Raw genomic sequence first — 24,281 nt, 5'->3', positions numbered from 1 at the left:
ATATATATATATATATATATATATATATATATATATATATATATATATATATATTGGAAGGATCCAACACTAAACAACTTTTTAAGATAAGTGGATAAACAATTCGTAGTCACACATTTTCAGGACGTTAACATACACTAAAGAAGAGTAACTTATAGGGTCGACTCTACAATTCAGAAGGCCCTAATCGAAAATAAAAATGGACCCTTAAGACGGTTGTATCAAAGTGTTTTACATTCAAAGTATTTCACATAAAAAGGGCCCTTAATACGCATAAAAGATAATAATAAAATTTAACAACACGAAAAAAGTTATTAAGACAGTTATATCAAAGTGTGTTACATTCAAGTTTTTGGGCCCTTTTAATTTTGAGATCTGGACGGTCGCCTATCTTGCTCCTACCCGAAGACGCCTCTTGTAACTTAAATATGAACTTCAATGTAGGGTGGAATCTATCGACATATATACAATGTTAGCACTAAATAGTTGTTGAAGGAACCAAAATATAAATTCAATTTAGCCGGTTGACCGGAAATTTATAGTAGATGATGATGTGGCAATCACTTCATTAGATTTAATGAGGTGACGTCTATATATACGTTGATAAATATTACCACGATTACAATTTTTTTTTAAAATGTTAATCCTTTCTATGTTTCAAATAAAAATCATAATCCTCTACGGAAATAGTAAAAGAGATATTGGAAAATTTTAATTTTTACCTTAGGTGTTGTTTATTTTTTAAGATGTTTTTGCGTGATCAAGATCTGCGGACCATGTCTGTAAAGAATATGTGATCTAAAGGTCTATATGATGAATAGTGGAGACTGTTTGTTTTTATGTCTACAAAATAACTTAATTCTGTCTGGAGCACTTACAAGCATTAATCTAAGTCTGCGAGCCTGCAGACATAATAAGACATTATTTTATCTTATATTTTCAGAAAAACAAGCTGGCTGTAACAATTATGTATACGGGTGCGCAGATATAAAACATAATAAGATCTATAGATAAAAAAACACACAACATCTAAGTTAACTTTTACATTATGATTAGAGGAAAATTTTTTGATTGATAAGGTTTTTCTTTATAAAAGAAAATGTATAGAAGCCACGTAATCAAAGGTTGAACTTAATAGTTTTAACAGAAATCACTTAACTCAGTTAGGCTAATTGCCAAACCTAAGCCCTTATTTTCAGAATTTCACATTAGTCTCAAATTGCCTAACTTATAAGTGAAATAATTTTGCATGGCTAATAATACATATATAATACGGAGTATCTTATGGTTAAGTGTATATATATAAGAATATAGAGAACTAATCTCTGATATTTTCTTCCATAATATGTAACACACTATTTAGACTTGCATCAATTTTATAAATAAATTTATAGTATTATATAAATTTCTAAAATAATGATGTAATAAATAAGAATTATTCATGTCAAAATAAATTTAAAATTAAATAAAAAATTTGTAAGCCCCTCATGATAATGATAATGTCATTAAAATAATTAATTATTTTTAATAAATATTAATATATTAATTGTATAATATATGAAGTATTATGTACAACATTATGATAAAACTAGTGAAATGACCCATGGAATTGGTTTGTTTAAACGAAACAGTTTAATAATATGAGTTTAGGTATTAAGTAAACGTAAATGCTAAAATTATTTAGTTTAATGATCCGTGGAACCACAAAGTCCGACTAAGAAACTCGTCAGCTGAACATTTCATCAAACACCTAAAATGCATATTAAACAATCCACATCCAATCATAAGAGATAATATTGGTTGTCATTTTATTTTAAAAGTGTAAATTAAAATATAAATTTAGAATTAGTTTCTTTCTGCCTAGCTATTATACCTTCTCGTACTCAATTCAAAATAATTAATTAGAATAATTCAAATTTATTTAATTTTAATAGTTAAAATAATTATTAATAAGATTTAATAATAATAATTAATTAATAAGAATTAAATTTAATTAAAAATTATTTAGATTAATGACATCACCCACCATGTTTAGATTTTTTTTTCTTTTTCTTTTTAATTTTTTCTTAACAAAGGAATTAGCCTAATAATGATATCATCATTATAGAATTTTAATCTTAACTATAGATACTCCAATGACCATATGTACAATATTTGAAGAATTAGTTACAAACTTATGGTAAAACACCCTCATGACCATACGTAAACATTATGTATAACCTTATGATAAAACACCCTCATAACCATATGTACAAACTTTAAAACAAATTGTACAATATTTTACAAAACACCTTATGAACACATGTACAAACTTTGAAGCATATTGTACAACCTTCATATAATAATTGTATATTAGTTTTAAAAAAAAAAAATTTGAGAGACATTTGTTATTACTACTAATTATTATTAAAAATATAAATACTCAACTTTAGAGCAAACTTTATCATTATATTATTATTATTATTATTATTATTATTCAATTATGAGTTTTCTTTACGGGATTAATTATGTTTCATATGTATGTGAAATACACGTCTCAATAAAATGTTGTAATGAGCTTTTATAACAAAAATAATAATAATTGTGATAAAAATTGGAAAAAGGTGGTGGAGAATAAATGTAGTTCATTTATTCTGACTAAGTTAAATATAAATATGTTTGTAAAAAAACAACAACAAGTTTCTTAGTTGAAATTTGTGGTTCCACATGTCATAAAAGACTTTAGCATGTACGTTCACTTAATACTCAAAACATATCATTAAACTGTTTCTTTTAAACAAACTTGTGATTCCACAGGTCATTTCACTAGTTTTTTATATATTGTTATCTATCTATACTATCTTATAAAAGACTATTTAAATGATGTCATAAATAATTCTTTTTCAAGTTTAAAAAAAACTCAAAATAAAAAAGAAATATTTTTAGTCATCCTTGATGATATCATTAAATTATCTATTTACATTTAATAAAAGTTAAAAAATGTTAAATAAATGTACAATATGTGAAATATTATGTATAACTTTATGGTAAAATACTCACATAACTATATGTACAATATTTGAAGCATTATGTATAACTTTATGGTAAAACATCTTCATGATCATATGTGCAATATTTATTATAATATTAATAATTAAATTATTATTAAAATTATTATTATTATTATTTAAATATATGTTCTCTTTATAGGTTTAAATACGCTAGATATGCATGTTAAGTATATGTTTCAATTACAAGGTTGTAATGTAGACTTTTATGACAAAAAAAATAGTAATTGTGATGAAAAATTGAGAGAAGGTGGTTGGAGAATGAAGGTAGTTTATTTATTATGTCTAAGTTAACTACATAAATATGTTTGTAGTTTATCTTTAATTATTTCGGGTGCATATGTTCTAAAAAAAAATATTTGTGTACTCTTTCGTTGTAATTATTTGTTATATACGTTTTATAAGCTCCAATGAATTGGTTATTTTATAGTTTGGTAAGTATTCTCCATAATCTATAATATCATATAAATCTCTAAAATGATAATTTCATAAATAAAAATTATCCAAGCTTAATAAAAATTTAAAAATAAAGAAAAAATTTCTAAACCCCTCAGATGATATCTTTAAAATAATTAATTATATTTAATAAAAATATTAACATGTTAATTATATAATATATCAAACATTATGTACAACCTTATGATAAAACACATTCATGACCATATGTACACTATTTGAAGCGTTATATACAACCTTATGGTAAAACACCTCATGACCATATGTACAATATTTGAAGTATTATGTACAACATAATGATAAAAATTCTTATGGCCATATGTACAAACTTTAAAATAATTTGTATAATCTTTTACAAAACACCTCATGGACAAATGTACAAGCTTTGAAGTATATTGTACAACATTCTTATAATAATTGTATTTTAATTTTTTTAAAAATTTCAAGAGTCGTGAATTATTATTAATAATTATTATTAAATATATAAATACTCAAATTTATAGCAAACTTTATTATTATTTGTAACAACCCTTTTTTTTATTCACATCGGAAGTACAAACGAAAACTAAAATAACTCTGGTTAATGTTAACAAACATTAATTTACAAACCAAAATAGTTAACGTATATAACAACGCTACACAAAACGCTGTTACATAAAAATAGTACGAAACTCTGGTCACAACTATTTTTAAAACGAAGTAAGAAAGACATCAGAGTTAAGCTCATAGTCAAACATGTCTTCTAACCCGTCCGCAACACCCGTCCTAAATTGCAGTACCTAAACCTGCAATGGGTGGAAAATGTGGGGGAATTAGCACAACTGCTAAGTAAATGGATACTATCTAACAGACCAAGCATAAGCAACTGAACATGCAAGGGTCACACATATGCGAACATCCTGAACTAGCATATAAAATCATCTGACAATATGAGGATCGGCGGCTTGTACGAGCACACGACTTAGCTGATCAGGTGTAACAACCCAACCCGTTATCCAACCTTAAACGCGAAATATATATATATTTTTTATGCAGATAAGGTGCGCGGCGCGCACCACCCATTGTGCGCGGCGCGCACAAGGCCTGATCAGTTCTGTCCGGTTTTGTCATTTTTCGATTAAAGATCACCCACTTCCCGACACTTTTAGACAAGATACTTTTCACAATATTTTATAATACTAACACGTTTCAATAATAAAACAAGATTTACGACACCGGGCCCACATCGGCAGTTTTACGACTTTCGTACAAATACAAGTTTTCGACTACATGAGTTTAAGTTCCAAACACAACCACGAGCATGATGTTTGGGGATAAACTACCCAATCCTAAGTCGATACCAAAAGTAATCCAAGCAAGCATCAAAAGGGGAAAATCATCTAATCCCGAGCATACACTTGCCACGTCCGCCTCCGAACCTAAAAATGTAAACAACGAGAGGGTAAGCTAATGCTTAGTGAATGCAATACTTATACACATACATACATAATCCAATTACTTGCATACACCTACACAAACAACATAATAATCATTAGCAAAACGCAATAAACGTAAAATCGTACGTACAACAAGTCAACAACATTAGCATAGAGATCTCAACAATAATACGTGCAATACCAACGAAACATGCACACCCCAACATATACAATGTCGACATTCAACTCGATGGTGGCCGACGAAGAGCGGTAGGTCAAAATCGTTAACCACTCACCACCCATCGCAACGCGTACGTGGCCGACGAAGAGCGGTAGGTCAAATACGTTAACCACTCACCACTACGCACCATGAGGCCGACGAAAAGTGCAACCGAAACGTTAACACTTACCTCAATCACAAGGATGGCCAACGAAAAGCGGAACCGCTTATCATCCCACGATAAGTGGCCAACGAAGAGCGGATCCCCAAACGGATAACGCTCACCACTTACCCATACACACATGTGGCCGACGAAGAGCGATAGGTCAAACATTAATCACTCACCACATAACCAAATACTCACATGTGACCGACAAAGAGTGATAGGTCATACGTTAATCACTCGTCACATGCTCACCTCCAATTGTGGTCGACAAAGAGTCATTCCTTTTGGATATCACTCACCACATTCCAAACACACACATAAACACGTGGCCGACAAAGAGCGATAGGTCAAACGTTAATCGCTCGCCACATACACAAACCGAATATAGCTGACGAAGAGCTATCCACACGGATATCACTCACTATATTATCCCAAATCAATTGTGGTCCAAGAAAAGTGAATCCTAAAGGATGTCACTTACCACTTCGCACGCAAGCAACCAAATTATATACATAAGCGTATAAATATTCCACTTACCTCGATTTCTTGAAAAGCAATCCTACTTGAGCTCCAAATCATCCAATGCAAAACACCTAAGTAATTCACAAACAAATAAGCTAAACACTCTAGTTTATAATCAAAACACCATAAGTGCAATTTCGACCCATTAGCACTTACCTCCAATTTGACTAAGTCAAATATCACCCGAAACACCCAAAATCACAATTGACTAGTGATTAGGTTCCAACAACTCATTTAACTCAAGGTTTCAATCATCAAAACACTATACTTGCATCAATTTACACAAAACCCATTTTGACCTAATCTCAAGTCAAAACACCCATTTGCAAGCTTACACAATTAATCACTTATAACCTAAGTTAACTAGTCATATTAACACCCGAACATGATTATCAACTAATCAACTTCATCATCCAACCCAAAACCCACCAACAATGGTTATCAACACCATTTACTAACTCAATCACCCAATTATCAACTAGTGGGTTTACTCAAGAACACCCAAATCAAAACCCCAATTATGAACACTAAATCAAACTATGAAAACTCGGAGTTAGAACTTACCAATACTACCACAACGTAGCCAAGAGAGAGATGAACAACCTTAACACTTGAGCTTTTGATCGATTCAAGCTCCCTCTTCTCCAAATCTCCAAATCTCTCTGTAGAAATCTCTCTCTCTCTCTCTCTAAGAATGAAATGAGAGTGTTTGTGGATTTGAAATGTGGTCCAAAACTAGATCCAAAACTGATAATATGGCCACACATCCGGCCTCAAGTGAAAAGACCAAAATGCCCTTCATTTAACTCAAAACATTAGAAACAGAATTCTGTCTCAGGGGCTGTGCGCGGCGCGCTCACTTAGATGTGCGCGGCGCGCACCATGGTCTGAGCAGTCTGTCTATTTCAGTTTAAATCCAGTTTGATTATACAATGTTCATGTACTCAAGTACACTTGGGTTTAGGGTCTTACAACTCTCCCCCACTTAAATTGGATCACGTCCCCGTGATCCTCGCCACTTAACTAACCAGACCCACACTTTATGGTCCTCCGACATACGTCAAAACTCGATGTCCACAAATCCGAAGATTTCACACAATTCCTTTAGGCGACTTTACGCAAAAGTTACCCTTTCAATTTAAATCATCATCCGTGATTTACCAAATCTACCAAACCGAGCACTAAAATCTCGCTTCATTCCCAATCCGGAACGAACTCACGCCTCGACCGCATGAAAAAACAAGCTAACATTCCCAAACCTTATACCAAGTTAGCAATCCCTTTAGCGTACCCTTATCATGTACATTGCTAAAGTAACAACACACCAATAATATGGCCAACAAACAATACAATGGAGCCGACGAAAAGTGAATCCTCACGAATGGATACCACTTGTCCCACATCCTCACGCGTACGTGGCCGACGAAAAGCGGTAGATCAAACGTTAACCACTTACCACTACGCAACAAGAGGCCGACAAAAAGCGTATCCTTACGGATCACACTTACCTCTCCTCACACATGGCTAAACAAAAGCGATTCCTGACGGAAAACGCATTCCACACACCAATAAGTAGCCGACGAAAAGAGAATCCTAAAGGAAAATACTTACTACTTATCACACACCAACCGTGGCCAACGAAAAGTGAATCCTCGCAATTGGATAGCACTTGTCACAATACATACAATTTAACCGAAATTGCATTTCACCACAAAATCCATTAGTGTACTTAACACCGCGTAATCACTAATTCCCCGGGTGATGTCTTAAACACCGCGACTAATCCACCCAAGTAAAATACATTATACACAAACACGCATCATACGCGCGCGTACACAATGCCAACACAATCGAGCAAGAACCACCTATATCGCACATAGGTACAAGGCAACAATTCTCTAGCAAAGAATCCGACACGCACGCCCCTTAACCGAGGGATTTCACCTTGCTCGTCAAACACGTTCATTATCTCCCAACGAGATTTACCACATTACCACCTCGGTGATAATTAAATCCGAAATCATAAGTACAATTTAACCGAAATTGTACTCTACCACAAATCGACCAAAACTAGGTCCCGACAAAAATTTCGGATCCACTATGAGCATCATCCGAAATCTCACACTAAAACCTCCTCGTGTGGGAGTGTAACTCCCCCACTTGGAACTACGTCCCATAACCGCACTTTGTACAACCATACCATACTACCAAAGGTAGACTTCACTAACAATTGGGTTCACACGACCCAATCACCATATCTTGCTCCAACCTTGAGCATACTAAGGACTTTAACCTATCCTTAAACACTTTGAACGAAAAGTGTACCACAAATTACACAAACTTTATTCTTGCAACCCTTCGATTGCCATAACTTGTTAAGGTTCCATCTAGTCACTCATGTACCTAAGGGTTTCTCTCCGGTACCCTAAGTACAATGTAACCACCATACCGTCGGAGTCGAACGTTACGCTTGCAGGTATGAAAGAGGCACCTGACATCGCGTCACATAAACTCCACTATCAACATTCATCGAGACCGAAAAGCTCGACTTCGAGGGTTCCATACATCCGATGTCACCCATCACAACACTAAAGCGACTTCGCGCTACCAAAAAAACACCAAAGCCCATTCTCATGGCTTGGTAAAAATCTTTCGCTCAACACTAAGGGATGCTTGGAAGCAACAAGTCTTACGCCCTTCGCCCGTCAACTGGACCATCCACATAGGGTAATTCCATAAGGAATGCTACCCCTCATTACACTACGCACTAACACAAAATGCATCAAACAAAATTATAAGCACATTTCGAAAAAAATATCGAAAAGTACCTGAATATCGTCGTCAGGTTCTCATGCATCACCAACTAGTTTCGGACACGTCGACTTTCGGTGTCCCTCCTTTCGACAAGTAAAACATGTAACCTTGTTAGACTTTGCATTCGTACATTCGCGCGACAAATGACCCCGTTTTCAGCAATTATAACACGTAGGTATAAAACTGTGATGACCCGGAAATTTCTGACCAAATTTAAACTTAATCTTTAACGTTTCCGACACTATAAGCAAAGTCTATGAAGTTGAATCCTAAAATTCTTGAACTATTCAAATACCCTTCGATTGTTCTCAACGATTCGCGAACAAATATATGTAAATAGATACATATATATATATATATATACTATAACTTGAAAATGTAAGAAAGTGTTATGAAAACGATACTGTGCATTAACCTTATTGGTTTGATTATCTGATTGATATATTTAACTACAGAGTTAAAAGATTGTGCCAAACGATTGAATTAAAAGATATTTATTGAGTCTCTTAAGGATTATGATATTATTACGAGTCTCTGTTGTGAGGTCCACGTTGATTTGGGAAATCGTTCATTTTTAATGATATTCGAAATAAATGGTAAAATGTTTGTTTAAATAACGTAATTTGGAGACATACAATAATAAGGAATATTAACTGTTGGAATTAGATATATGAATAACTTGTGATATGTATTTTAAAACGTATATATTAATATTGAAAATATATAAAATATAATATTAAACTGGTCATAAAACGAATTGTTATTATATATATATTAACAAATAGCGAGACAATGATTTATAGAAGTAAATGACCAAAACACTCGAAAGTTTAATATATACTTTGAGTGGTATAGTTTAGGGATAATTTAAGGCTATATTTTGACAAAGGTACGTGACACGAAACGTAAAATGCAAGTTTTCTAAGCGTACGAAATTGCGTTCGAGAAATCGGAACCGGGACATGAGTCGAGTGGTGACGTACGACTTATCGGAACAAAAATTACAAGTCAACTATGCACGTGAATTTAATATAATATATAATTAATTATTTAAATTAAATATATTATATATATTATATAAAAATATGTCGACAAGCTAAAAGTTAAAAAAATTGTGAGCTGGATTTTGGGGCCATGCGATCGCATGAGAAATAGGCATAAAACCCATGCGATCACATGGGGTTCAGTTTCAGCAAATGTACTATAAATTCTCCAGTTTTCTGTGAATGTTTTTCACACACATCTATATCTCTACTCTCTATATTTATATTAATAATAATAATAATAATAATAATAATAATAATAATAATAATAATAATAATAATAATAATATTATTATTATTATTATTATTATTATTATTATTATTATTATTATTATTATTATTATTATTATTAATTCTAATATTATTATTAGAAATATTAGTAGTAATATTAATTAATATTATACAAAAAAATACTACGACGAGGTCATAAGCGTGTCACTTTCAAAATGGGTTTTCAAGCGGGATAGAGCTAAGGAAACTTTGGGTTATAGCTATGAAGGTTATGGGTAATATTCATGGGTACTATTCGCAAGTCAAACCTAGTGTTTATCATCTCCGTTGTGTCTACGTACTTTCCTGCAATATTGAATCACAATATTGATACGTGAGCATTCATATCTTATCTTTTATATATTAATTGTGTATCCATGTCTGGTGCTCGAGTATATATATTTATGCATGCTTGTATACTAAATTTCGTCGTTAAACAGTTTATAATGAATCACGAATTAAATACATATATTACTGGTAAAAGGTATATGATATACATGTTTTTGGAAAGCTAACGAAAAATCAATAACTTTTCATTTAGATATCGAATAGTTTCGATGAACGGATTAAAAGATATGATCAACTGAATTATGATTGACGTTAATTGAAATTGCTTTTGAATCTGCAATTAAGATTTAAACTACTTGTTTACGAGATTGATAAAATGGATTTTTAAATATTACCAGTCGAGTAAATGAATTCTTATATAAAGCACGTCTCGTTTTGTTGAACTATTGTCAAAATTGACTTTTTGAAACCACTTTGGATAACTTTTGTATGTCGATCTCGAGCATTAGGATTATGATACACTATGACCAGACCTAGCTTGGTAGACATTTATTGACCAACATATGCTCTCTAGGTTGAGATCTACGGTTATTTGGTATTCCGAGTTTCGATCACATTTCGGTGAACAACTTTATGTACTGCTAATGTGAGTTTCATTTGCTCCCTTTTTAATTGCTTTTGCAATCTATATTTTTGGGCTGAGAATACATGCACTTTATTTTAAACGCAATGGACACAAGTACATAATAAATTCTACACTGAGTTTGAACCAAAAATCCCTTAGCTTTGGTAACTAGTAACTGCCAGTTATAAGAACTGGTGGGCGCGAGTAGTTGTATATGGATCCATAGGGCTTGATATCCCCGTCCGAGCTAGAGCACTAGCCTTTTAACGGACGTATGCTATTTGAGAAGCGTACACGTTGGTTTGCGTGTATTATTAAGATGATTATACAAAGGGTACAAATTATATATACGTTAAGTTTAGTTAGCAGGGTGCTCAATTTCGTAGAATATTTTGATAAACGTTTCTGGATGAAACAACTGAAATCTTGTGATCCACCTTTATGTACAGATTATGCAAAACATTAAAACTATGAACTTACCAACCTTTGTGTTGACACTTGTTAGCATGTTTATTCTCAGGTTTCCTAGAAGTCTTCCGCTGTTTGCTTATATGTTAGACAAGCTATGTGCATGGAGTCTTACATGGCATATTTTTCAAGGAAATGTTGCATTCACCAAATCATCACAATGTATCTTATTTTGACTGCATTGTCAACGGAAGTACCATTGTAAACTATTATTTACGATGATTGTCTATATGTAGATATCATCAGATGTCGAAAACCTTTGATTTAAATATTCATTTATGGTGTACCTTTTCAAAAGAATGCAATGTTTACAAAACGTATCATATAGAGGTCAAATACCTCGCAATGAAATCGATGAATGATGTGTTCGTCCATATGGATTTGGAGCGATAGTCATAGTTGGTATCAGAGCGTTGGTCCTAGCGAACCAGGTCTTGCATGAGTGTATCGAACTGATAGTTGTTAGGATGCATTAGTAAGTCTGGACTTCGACCGTGTCTGCATGTCAAAAGTTTTGCTTATCATTTTTTGTCAAAAATGACCCTCTTATCATTCATAGTCTAGACACGTTTTACTGCATTGATTGCATGAATAGTGTATATACAAAATTCATATCTTAGCGTATCTGTTACTGTAAACTTTTCCTGACATCTTCCAAAAATTTCTCCGTAATTTATGGAATTTGGTATTATATATACATATGTAAATTATGTATTGAAAGAATACCAAACTAAATTCTATAATCTAATTCATATCAAAAATCATTTCCCTAATTATACAAGATGGATCCCGTATCTAGTTCAAATTCCTTAAACTCTGACAGCTATTCCGATATGGATATTCACCTGAATTCCGAAGACAGTGTAACCGGAATGGATCAACCAATTAGCCATCATCTATTCTGGATGAATTGGGAATGAGTTCGTAGCCTACTTAATTATTGGAGACAAGAAGAAGGCGATCCCTTCCATCCACCACATTGCCCTCTTGGAGAAGAACCTGAAGCACTTACCGGCGAACCTGTTCGAGACACCATTTTCTCTCTCATTTCCAGAGTATCTCGTCACGATAATATACTATCTCAAATTCTGGATCTTATTCATCCGCTCGTCCGAACAGCCAATCATCCCGGTGTAGTAGAAGAAGTCAACGAGCTTCGCGCTCGGGTAGTGGCTTTGGAGAATATGGTGCAAAGGTTACAAGCACTAGCAGAATCACCGATATCAACAGTACCACCAACAACAACACTAACAGTACCATTACCACCACCAACCACATCCGCACCGCAAGCCTCAACATCACAATATGTACCTTGAACATCAACGTCATACGCATCGTAGTTACCAAGAAATACCAGCAACAATAACCGATGAAGTATTAACTCTTTTCCCCTGAAGAAATTTTATGTATATTTAATATATATGAATTTTGAAATCAAAATAAATCTTTTCGTACTAAGCTATTACGTGTGAATCTTAACTGGTAGGTACTACTCGGTTAGTTCATATTACTAATATGCAATGATGTACATCATTCCTTAACAACTTAACCATTATTAACTACAATCTCTGTTTCAACTTAATGAATTCCATTTCATAATAAACCAAGTGTATTATTCAATTACATAATTGATTTTACATTTTCATTTTCGATGTACTCGAAATCTTCCAGAAAACATCATCTGTGCCTTGTAAGGTTCACAAAAATTCCACGAGCATCAACATCCTTCACCGAGGAATAAGAATAAATAATGAAGTATCGATTACATTAGCGAAATACTCCGCAAAGATTATGTAATCTTTAATGTTTTAGAGATTAATCATTTCTAAATCAAGCCGAAAATTAAATGAGCTTAATATGATATTAACTCATTAAATATGTGTTACATCTGAAGAAAATATACATACATATATTTTCATAAAGACGGTAATAAAAATTCTTTTGTACAAAGTATTAATTGTGAAATCTTTAACGGGTAGGTAATACCCGGGAAATATATAAGTTCGGAATTAATATGTTACACTATACATTCTTCAACTTTGATTCAAAAATTATTAACAATGCTCACAACAATATACAATAGTTTTCATACAAATTCAATTAGATATTCTGATATTGACGGATCAGAATCCAAGTCATAACTCTGAACCGGTGACATCATTCTTAGATCTCTACATCTTTCAAAGCTATACTTTGACTTTAAATCTGTGCAAGATCCATTAACATTGTTTTTACTGAAAATAACCTTGCAATTCCTTTTCAAAAGTATCCAGTATTATCAACTGTTCAACCAGTCAACAACGACCTTTCAGACTTGTAACCCTGGCATATACGTTTTTGTTACTGGGGAACCTTTCATGTTCCACCACATTAACAGTAAATGTACCAATAAATTCATTAATCTATGACTTAAGGTCTCTCCGAAAAACCATTATAATTGTTCATTGAAACCCTATCATGTACTCATCCACATCTTGTAACGGTAATTGCCATACCAACTACCGGGAATTAGCAATCACTATTTCAAATTTCGCAGCAATTCTACGCCAACAGTTATATATATATATATATATATATATATATATATATATATATATATATATATATATAATGTCTATCTCCTAGACTTATTTACTTCGAAGGTGAAGTTTCTGAAAAACACCCCAAACTGCGAAACTAGTTCTCTGAATTTTGGAAAAATGCTGATGAAGCAGCAAAAACTGTAAACGACTTTATCAGCCAAAAGTTTGATGATAAAGAATAGTGTGTTGGCAAAGCTCAGAAAAAGAGAAGGTTTGGAACTGGAAAACGGATTGAGCAAACCATGAAGGAGGTTGTGGACAAATCACAAAGACTAAACCTGCCTTCAAAGAATACAAATGATTCAGTATCTGCTGAAGTCATTAACGAATACCTTGCTCCTGACTCAAAACCGTTACGAACAAATCTTCTTCATCATCCTTCGATATTAGAAATTCTAAGATATCATTATATCTTTCATCATAAATATCTTCGATATTTCTGAAGATATCTTCATGACTATTATTATCCAAAATTATTTATCTCTTTGCGCTATCTGTGTTACATCATAAAAGAAACTATTTTAGTTTCTAAATTTTGAAAATCTTGAAAAATGGATGTTTTTAAAGTAGTGTTGGGAACTGAAGCACGAGTTAGTATAATATAATGACACTTGATCAACGTGATTATATTACAGTAAGTCATGCTGAGTTTCTAATGGAACGTGATAAAGGTGCACATATCATACCCTCATCATGAACCATGTTACATAACTCTTTCATTCTATTTACCCTCTAAACATATCAAGAAAATATTTTTCTTGATGATTCGGTCTTTTTCGAGGTATTCTGGTAATTTGACAAGTCAGATTGTGCCATTACCGTTTCTTTCTTAGAATATTAATTATGTTCATTCCGAAATTCATACCTACGAATTCTGGACCATTATTCGCTTGACTTAAAGTCGGGAAGAGAAAACGAAAGCATGAAGCTCCGAAATATAATGGAAAATATAAAGCCCGAAAACAACCCCGAAATTACAAACCATGTATATCAATGCGTATAGCAATATAAAGACACGGGAGAATGAAAAACAATATAACCCCAAGGTAATAGTAGAAGAAAATAACCTCCTCTGGTGGAAGATGAAAAAGAAGAATGAATGATATGATAGTCAAGAAAATATCAAGAATCAGAACTGGATGAAGCATTTTCACAAATCTTTTGTAAGTATGAAATAAGGAAGAAGATTATAGGAGTGGTGAAAATAAATGAAATGGAAGAGGTCAATTTATAGCAAAATATCAGACATAGCAATCGAGGCAGATTACGCATTTAATCAAAGGAAATCCTAATTTCCTTAAATTCCTAAGAATCAAATCTTATTTAAATTATGAAGATTTTCTATTCCTTAAATTCCGGAAATCAATCATTACTACGTCAAGAGATAAGACGAATCTCTATTCTCCATTTCACTCTATTACGATAACTTCCCTCATACGCTTCGAGTAATTGGATTTTTTTTATCCATATTATTCATCGGTGATAAAAATTCTATTTATCAACACATATTCGTCCTGAAAACATTTTTATTGTTAGCCATGATGACCTCACTCAAATATCGGGACGAAATTTCTTTAACGGGGAGGTACTGTGATGACCCGGAAATTTCTGACCAAATTTAAACTTAATCTTTAACGTTTCCGACACTATAAGCAAAGTCTATGAAGTTGAATCCTAAAATTCTTGAACTATTCAAATACCCTTCGATTGTTCTCAACGATTCGCGAACAAATATATGTAAATAGATACATATATATACTATAACTTGAAAACGTAACAAAGTGTTATGAAAACGATACTGTGCATTAACCTTATTGGTTTGATTATCTGATTGATATATTTAACTACGGAGTTAAAAGATTATGCCAAACAATTGAATTAAAAGATATTTATTGAGTCCCTTAAAGATTATGATATTATTACGAGTCTCTGTTGTGAGGTCCACGTTGATTTGGAAAATTGTTCATTTTTAACGATATTCGAAATAAATGGTAAAGTGTTTGTTTAAATAACGTAATTTGGAGACATACAATAATAAGGAATATTAACTGTTGGAATTAGATATATGAATAACTTGTGATATGTATTTTAAAACGTATATATTAATATTGAAAATATATAAAATATAATATTAAACTGGTCATAAAACGAATTGTTATTATATATATATATATATATATATATATATTAACAAATAGCGAGACAATGATTTATAGAAGTAAATGACCAAAACACTCGAAAGTTTAATATATACTTTGAGTGGTATAGTTTAGGGATAATTTAAGGCTATATTTTGACAAAGGTACGTGACACGAAACGTAAAATGCAAGTTTTCTAAGCGTACGAAATTGCGTTCGAGAAACCGGAACTGGGACATGAGTCGAGTGGTGACGTACGACTTATCGGAACAAAAATTACAAGTCAACTATGCACGTGAATTTAATATAATATATAATTAATTATTTAAATTAAATATATTATATATATTATATAAAAATATGTCGACAAGCTAAAAGTTAAAAAAATTGTGAGCTGGATTTTGGGGCCATGCGATCGCATGAGAAATAGGCATAAAACACATGCGATCGCATGGGGTTCAGTTTCAGCAAATATACTATAAATTCTCCAGTTTTCTGCGAATGTTTTTCACGCACATCTGTATCTCTACTCTCTATATTTATATTATTATTATTATTAATATTATTATTATTATTATTATTATTATTATTATTATTATTATTATTATTATTATTATTATTAATTCTAATATTATTATTAGAAATATTAGTAGTAATATTAATTAATATTATCCAATAAAATACTACGACGAGGTCATAAGCGTGTCACTTTCAAAATGGGTTTTCAAGCGGGATAGAGCTAAGGAAACTTTGGGTTATAGCTATGAAGGTTACGGGTAATATTCATGGGTACTATTCGCAAGTCAAACCTAGTGTTTATCATCTCCGTTGTGTCTACGTACTTTCCTGCAATATTGAATCACAATATTGATACGTGAGCATTCATATCTTATCTTTTATATATTAATTGTGTATCCATGTCTAGTGCTCGAGTATATATGTTTATGCATGCTTGTATACTAAGATTTGTCGTTAAATAGTTTATAATGAATCACGAATTAAATACATATATTACTGGTAAAAGGTATATGATATACATGTTTTTGGAAAGCTAACGAAAAATCAATAACTTTTCATTTAGATATCGAATAGTTTCGATGAACGGATTAAAAGATATGATCAACTGAATTATGATTGACGTTAATTGAAATTGCTTTTGAATCTGCAATTAAGATTTAAACTACTTGTTTACGAGATTGATAAAATGGATTTTTAAATATTACCAGCCGAGTAAATGAATTCTTATATAAAGCACGTCTCGTTTTGTTGAACTATTGTCAAAATTGACTTTTTGAAACAACTTTGAATAACTTTTGTATGTCGATCTCGAGCATTAGGATTATGATACACTATGGCCAGACCTAGCTTGGTAGATATTTATTGACCAACATATGCTCTCTAGGTTGAGATCTACGGTTATTTGGTATTTCGAGTTTCGATCACATTTCGGTGAACAACTTTATGTATTGCTAAGGTGAGTTTCATTAGCTCCCTTTTTAATTGCTTTTGCAATCTATATTTTTGGGCTGAGAATACATGCACTTTATTTTAAACGCAATGGACACAAGTACATACTAAATTCTACACTGAGTTTGAACCAAAAATCCATTAGCTTTGGTAACTAGTAACTGCCAGTTATAAGAACTGGTGGGCGCGAGTAGTAGTATATGGATCCATAGGGCTTGATATCCCATCCGAGCTAGAGCACTAGCCTTTTAACGGACGTATGCTATTTGAGAAGCGTACACGTTGGTTTGCGTGTATTATTAAGATGATTATACAAAGGGTACAAATTATATATACGTTAAGTTTAGTTACCAGGGTGCTCAATTTCGTAGAATATTTTGATAAACGTTTCTGGATGAAACAACTGAAATCTTGTGATCCACCTTTATGTACAGATTATGCAAAACATTAAAACTATGAACTCACCAACCTTTGTGTTGACACTCGTTAGCATGTTTATTCTCAGGTTCCCTAAAAGTCTTCCGCTATTTGCTTATATGTTAGACAAGCTATGTGCATGGAGTCTTACATGGCACATTTTTCAAGGAAACGTTGCATTCACCAAATCATCACAATGTATCTTATTTTGACTGCATTGTCAACGGAAGTACCATTGTAAACTATTATTTACGATGATTGTCTATATGTAGATATCATCAGATGTCGTAAACCTTTGATTTAAATATTCATTTATGGTGTAACTTTTCAAAAGAATGCAATATTTACAAAACGTATCATATAGAGGTCAAATACCTCGCAATGAAATCGATGAATGATGTGTTTCTCAAAATGGATTTGGAGCGATCGTCATAAAAACCACCGGTACCACTCTTCTTCACGCTGTCGTTTCCCTCGGATGTACTCTTACCCTTCTTGTTCGAATGCACCGTAGTTTTGAACTTTCGCTTACTAACATCGAAACCACTCCTTTTCAGGACAAGCGTCTCAAAACCCTTTGCCATGTTAAACAATTCGTCAAAAGTTTTCACCGCATTCCTACTAATTTTCTCTTGGTAGTGGTCATTTAAAGTTCGGTAAAAGTCTTCCTTCAACATATGATCATTCCCGACATACTCCGGGAAAAATTGGGTCTTCGATAAGAAAATGGATTTGAGAGTGTTTAAATCCATCGAACCTTGCCTCAAAGCACGCAACTCGTCTTTAAGCTTAGAAAGATCGGCCGAAGTTCGGTACTCCTTGAAAAATTCTGTCTTAAACTCGTCCCATGTTAACTCCATACATTATTCATCACCATAGAGTTGGATTTTCGCATCCCACCACAACTTGGCGTCACCCCTTAGCATACTACTACCATACCTCGTCTTCTTATCGAGAGGGCACTCACTAGTACGAAAGGCCCCCTCCATATTGGAGATCCAACGATTGCTCTTTAGCGGATCTCGTTCACCATCAAAAGTGGGAGGTTGAGCATCCTTGAAGTTTTTGTAGTAGAAGTCTCGCCTTCCTATATTATCTTCGCGGAGAACAACCTTAACTTGTTCCTTGACTAGATTAACTACTTGCTCGTCAATCGTATCTAAGAACATCTTTTTAACGTCCTCTAGAAACTCCGCCTTTTGACGCTTAAAGATGGCCTCAACTTTGGCCGTGAACTCGGAGTCCTCGCCTTGATCACCATTATCATGTCCGTTCCTCGTCTTCATTCTAAGAAATGAACTCGGTTAGGAACGCAACATGAATAAATTATATACACCGTCGCGAACAATAATCACAATCAAGTAAATACGCCACCGTTCGCACATCCCATCTAGTTCAATACTTGTTGTACATCACTTACTTGACTTGGCTTGCAACCATAATAATGGTCGCAAAGCATTATTACGCTCACACGCCATGCCGAGCTCATGAATACAACAACCATCTCGCTAGATGTTCAACACAAAACAACATGATCAGTAACACATAATCAATACATAGCTAGTTCACCTACAATCTAAGGCACTAGCTAAAACCCGAACCGACCCGTAATCCTACAAGTCCCGCAACAAATAAGCACACACAAAAAGTCTAAGTCTAGGCGCCTATCTCAAGTCACCTAAATCCCTTAGACCATGCTCTGATACCACTTGTAACAACCCAACCCGTTATCCAACCTTAAACGCGAATTTTTTTTTTATGCAGATAAGGTGCGCGGCGCGCACCACACATTGTGCGCGGCGCGCACAAGGCCTGATCAGTTCTGTTCGGTTTTGTCATTTTTCGATTAAAGATCACCCACTTCCCGACACTTTTAGACAAGATAATTTTCACAATATTTTATAATATGTAAAACTAACACGTTTCAATAATAAAACAAGATTTATGACACCGGGCCCACATTGGCCGTTTTACGACTTTCGTACAAATACAAGTTTTCGACTACATGAGTTTAAGTTCCAAACACAACCACGAGCATGATGTTTGGGGATAAACTACCCAATCCTAAGTCGATACCAAAAGTAATCCAAGCAAGCATCAAAAGGGGAAAATCATCTAATCCCGAGCATACCCTTGCCACGTCCGCCTCCGAACCTAAAAATATAAACAACGAGAGGGTAAGCTAATGTTTAGTGAATGCAATACTTATACGCATACATACATAATCCAATTACTTGCATACACCTACACAAAAAACACAATAATCATTAGCAAAACGCAATAAACGTAAAATCGTACGTACAACAAGTCAACAACATTAGCATAGAGATCTCAACAATAATACGTGCAATACCAATGAAACATGCACACCCCAACATATACAATGTCAACATTCGACTCGATGGTGGCCGATGAAGAGCGGTAGGTTAAAATCGTTAGCCACTCACCACCCATCGCAACGCGTACGTGGCCGACGAAGAGCGGTAGGTCAAATACGTTAACCACTCACCACTACGCACCATGAGGTCGACGAAAAGTGCAACCAAAACGTTAACACTTACCTCAATCACAAGGATGGCCGATGAAAAGCGGAACCGCTTACCATCCCACGATAAGTGGCCAACGAAGAGAGGATCCCCAAATGGATAACGCTCACCACTTACCCATACACACATGTGGCCGACGAAGAGCGATAGGTCAAACATTAATCACTCGCCACATAACCAAATACTCACATGTGACCAACGAAGAGTGATAGGTCAAACGTTAATCACTCGTCACATGCTCACCTCCAATTGTGGTCGACAAAGAGTCATTCCTTTCGGATATCACTCACCACATTCCAAACACACACATAAACACGTGGACGACAAAGAGCGATAGGTCAAACATTAATCGCTCGCCAGATACACAAACCGAATATAGCCGACGAAGAGCTATCCACACGGATATCAATCACTATATTATCCCAACTCAATTGTGGTCCAAGAAAAGTGAATCCTAACGGATGTCACTTACCACTTCGCACGCAAGCAACCAAATTATATATATAAGCGTATAAATATTCCACTCACCTCGATTTCTTGAAAAGCAATCCTACTTGAGCTCCAAATCGTCCAATGCAAAACACCTAAGTAATTCACAAACAAATAAGCTAAACACTCTAGCTTATAATCAAAACACCATAAGTGCAATTTCGACCCATTAGCACTTACCTCCAATTTGACTAAGTCAAATATCACCCGAAACACCCATAATCACAATCGACTAGTGATTAGGTTCCATAAACTCATTTAACTCAAGGTTTCAATCATCAAAACACTATACTTGCATCAATTTACACAAAATCCATTTTGACCTAATCTCAAGTCAAAACACCCATTTGCAAGCTTACACAATTAATCACTTATAACCTAAGTTAACTAGTCATATTAACACCCGAACAAGATTATCAACTAATCAATTTCATCATCCAACCCAAAACCCACCAACAATGGTTATCAACACCATTTACTAACTCAATCACCCAATTATCAACTAGTGGGTTTACTCAAGAACACTCAAATCAAAAACCCAATTATGAACACTAAATCAAACTATGAAAACTCGGAGTTAGAACTTACCAATACTACCACAACGTAGCCAAGAGCGAGATGAACAACCTTAACACTTGAGCTTTTGATCGATTCAAGCTCCCTCTTCTCCAAATCTCCAAATCTCTCTGTAGAAATCTCTCTCTCTCTCTCTCTAAGAATGAAATGAGAGTGTTTGTGGATTTGAAATGTGGTCCAAAACTAGATCCAAAACTGATAATATGGCCACACATCCGGCCTCAAGTGAAAAGACCAAAATGCCCTTCATTTAACTCAAAACATCAGAAACAGAATTCTGTCTCAAGGGCTGTGCGCGGCGCGCTCACTTAGATGTGCGCGGCGCGCACCATGGTCTGAGCAGTCTGTCTATTTCAGTTTAAATCCAGTTTGACTATACAATGTTCATGTACTCAAGTACAGTTGGGTTTAGGGTCTTACATCAGGCTACAGTCTATCGATAGTCTATTTTACTGAATCTACTGCATAACCATCCAGGCGCAATACATGCATCTTTCTATGCTATACTAAACAGACAGTAACATCATGACCCGACCAGGATACCACGGTCGACCTCACACAAAACCTACCTTGCTGCCTCGGTGGGTTCTCAACCTTGCCACATCGGTTGGTGTCTAACAAATAGTGCGTACATAAGATCACAGATAATCAGTCATGCAATCTTCCTAAGTAGCATGGCAATATCTAACTACGCATGACAATCATACTGAGCATCGCTATAATAAACAAACATAGTAATAAAGAGTCTGAACAAGTAGTGTGTCAGCTACTTATTACTCTATCTGGAGATAGACCCACTCACCGAAATACCAGCAAATAGCTCAGATAATATATCACTGAGCTGCTTCCTTATCCTTATCACCTGAACATAAGGCAATACAAGTTAATATAATGTTCTAATCAAAACTAGTCACACGGGCAGCATAATGACTAGACATCAACACTTAGTAAAAAATTTCACTGCCAAAGACCCTCGGTCGACAGTCAGAAACAGTCGGCCGACTATCCATACACACTCGGTCGAGTGTCTAATCACTTGGCCGATGGTCATATGCAAACACCTTCGGTCGATCGTCTAGACTGTTGGTCGAGTGTCAGGAGACACTTGGTCGACCGTGTTCTTCTGTAAGATGAACTCAGATACGGGTTTCACCCAAAAACCACCAAATCTCGATTTTGGACTCATTTTTTACCTCAAAATTGAACACATCTTGTACACTAAACCTTTTGGAACATAAACACACCAAATCTAAGCACAAACAACTACAAATTGTACCAATTTGACACCAAACCCCACTTTTATAAAACTTAACCAAAACACTTATTTTGACACTAATTTGATCACGAAATCATACAAACTTTACCTTGTTAGAATCACAACAACACAAGGAACGAGTTGACACTAAAATTAGACTTTAATTCGAGACCAAATGATTTAGGGTTTGAGAGGGTGAAGATGAAGTGAGTACGGGGTGTTTGGTGAGGTTTCTAGAGAGTTTGAGAAGAATGAGAGTGAAAAGTAGCTTCGTACACTAAATTGGGGTTAAAAACCCATACCCCACAACACACGGGTATTTATCAATAATCTGATATCTTTAACACTTAATTTGACAACTCTAACGGAGTCCAAATTAAATAAACGAACCTGTTCTGTGACCCTTGTCACAAACTGATCTTAACCAAATAATAAAATAATATTAAATATTTTAAATAAAATAAAGGCATAAATAATCACACAAATATGCCTAAGGGCAATAAAGTCATCTTACATCTAGGCCCAAACCGAGGATGTTACAAATCCACCCCCTTAAGAAGATTTCATCCTCGAAATCTCGCTAAGGTCTAATAGATGCGGGTAACGTGCCTTCATCAACTCTTCAGTCTCCCACATAAGGTTCAATCCTAAGCAATGCTTCCATTCAACAACCACCATTTGGATCTCCTTATTTCTCAACTTCATTACCTTTCTATCGACAATTCTAACCGGTTCTTCAACTAACTTTTGATTCAACTCCACCCTCAAATCACTCAACGAAACCATTTGCGTCTCATCATCGACCTTACATTTCATATGGTAACACACGTTGAATGTGTTGTGTATTCTTGTGAACTCTGCCGGGAGCTCTAATACAACCGTCTGATCATTGACCGTCTGAATAATTTTGAATGGCCCAATGTATCTTGGAGCTAACTTACCCCGCTTACCAAACCTGATAACTCCTTTCCAAAGTGAAACTTTCAAGTAAACATGATCTCCCATCTCAAAGTTTACCGGACGTATACGTGGATCGGTATTGAAACAACCCAACCCTTAATCAATATGACAACAACTTTTTTTTTAAAAATTAATTAACCATTAGCTCCAAATTAAACGGTTACATATAACCCATTTAAACAATATCACAATCTTAATGTTTACAAACGGCACAAAGGCCCTTAACAAATGTAACACAAGTTCGACCCATTCAAAAGATAGTTTTAATCCAAACGAAACTTGAGCATGGTTTGGGGAAAAACTACCCGTAACACTAGATCGACTTCCAAAAGCTTCATCCAAGGCATCCCCTATCAAAACAAAGTGGAGGGCCACTAATCCAACTGAATACCTTTGCCTTTATCCAAGCCGGAGCCTAAAAAGATAAACAACAAGTGGGTAAGCAAAGCTTAGTGAGTGTAACAATTATACATACACATATATAACCCATCTATTTGCATTCGTACCCACCAAATAC

At 34.3% G+C, this 24,281-nt stretch overlaps 1 protein-coding gene across 1 annotated transcript; it reads right to left on the bottom strand.

Annotated features, from left to right (window-relative positions):
- Nucleotides 1–22,250: 22,250 nt before the first annotated feature.
- Nucleotides 22,251–23,809, bottom strand: LOC139850058 (uncharacterized). Its single transcript, XM_071839652.1, has 3 exons — nucleotides 23,414–23,809; nucleotides 22,352–22,411; nucleotides 22,251–22,265 (listed from the first exon to the last, which is right to left on the bottom strand). The coding sequence occupies exons 1-3, from the start codon at nucleotides 23,807–23,809 to the stop codon at nucleotides 22,251–22,253; spliced, it is 471 nt and encodes a 156-aa protein (XP_071695753.1).
- Nucleotides 23,810–24,281: the final 472 nt, after the last annotated feature.

Source organism: Rutidosis leptorrhynchoides, chromosome 5, assembly GCF_046630445.1.
Source record: "Rutidosis leptorrhynchoides isolate AG116_Rl617_1_P2 chromosome 5, CSIRO_AGI_Rlap_v1, whole genome shotgun sequence".
Classification (NCBI taxonomy): Eukaryota; Viridiplantae; Streptophyta; class Magnoliopsida; order Asterales; family Asteraceae; genus Rutidosis; species Rutidosis leptorrhynchoides.
This window is presented reverse-complemented; position numbering and strand designations above follow the sequence as displayed.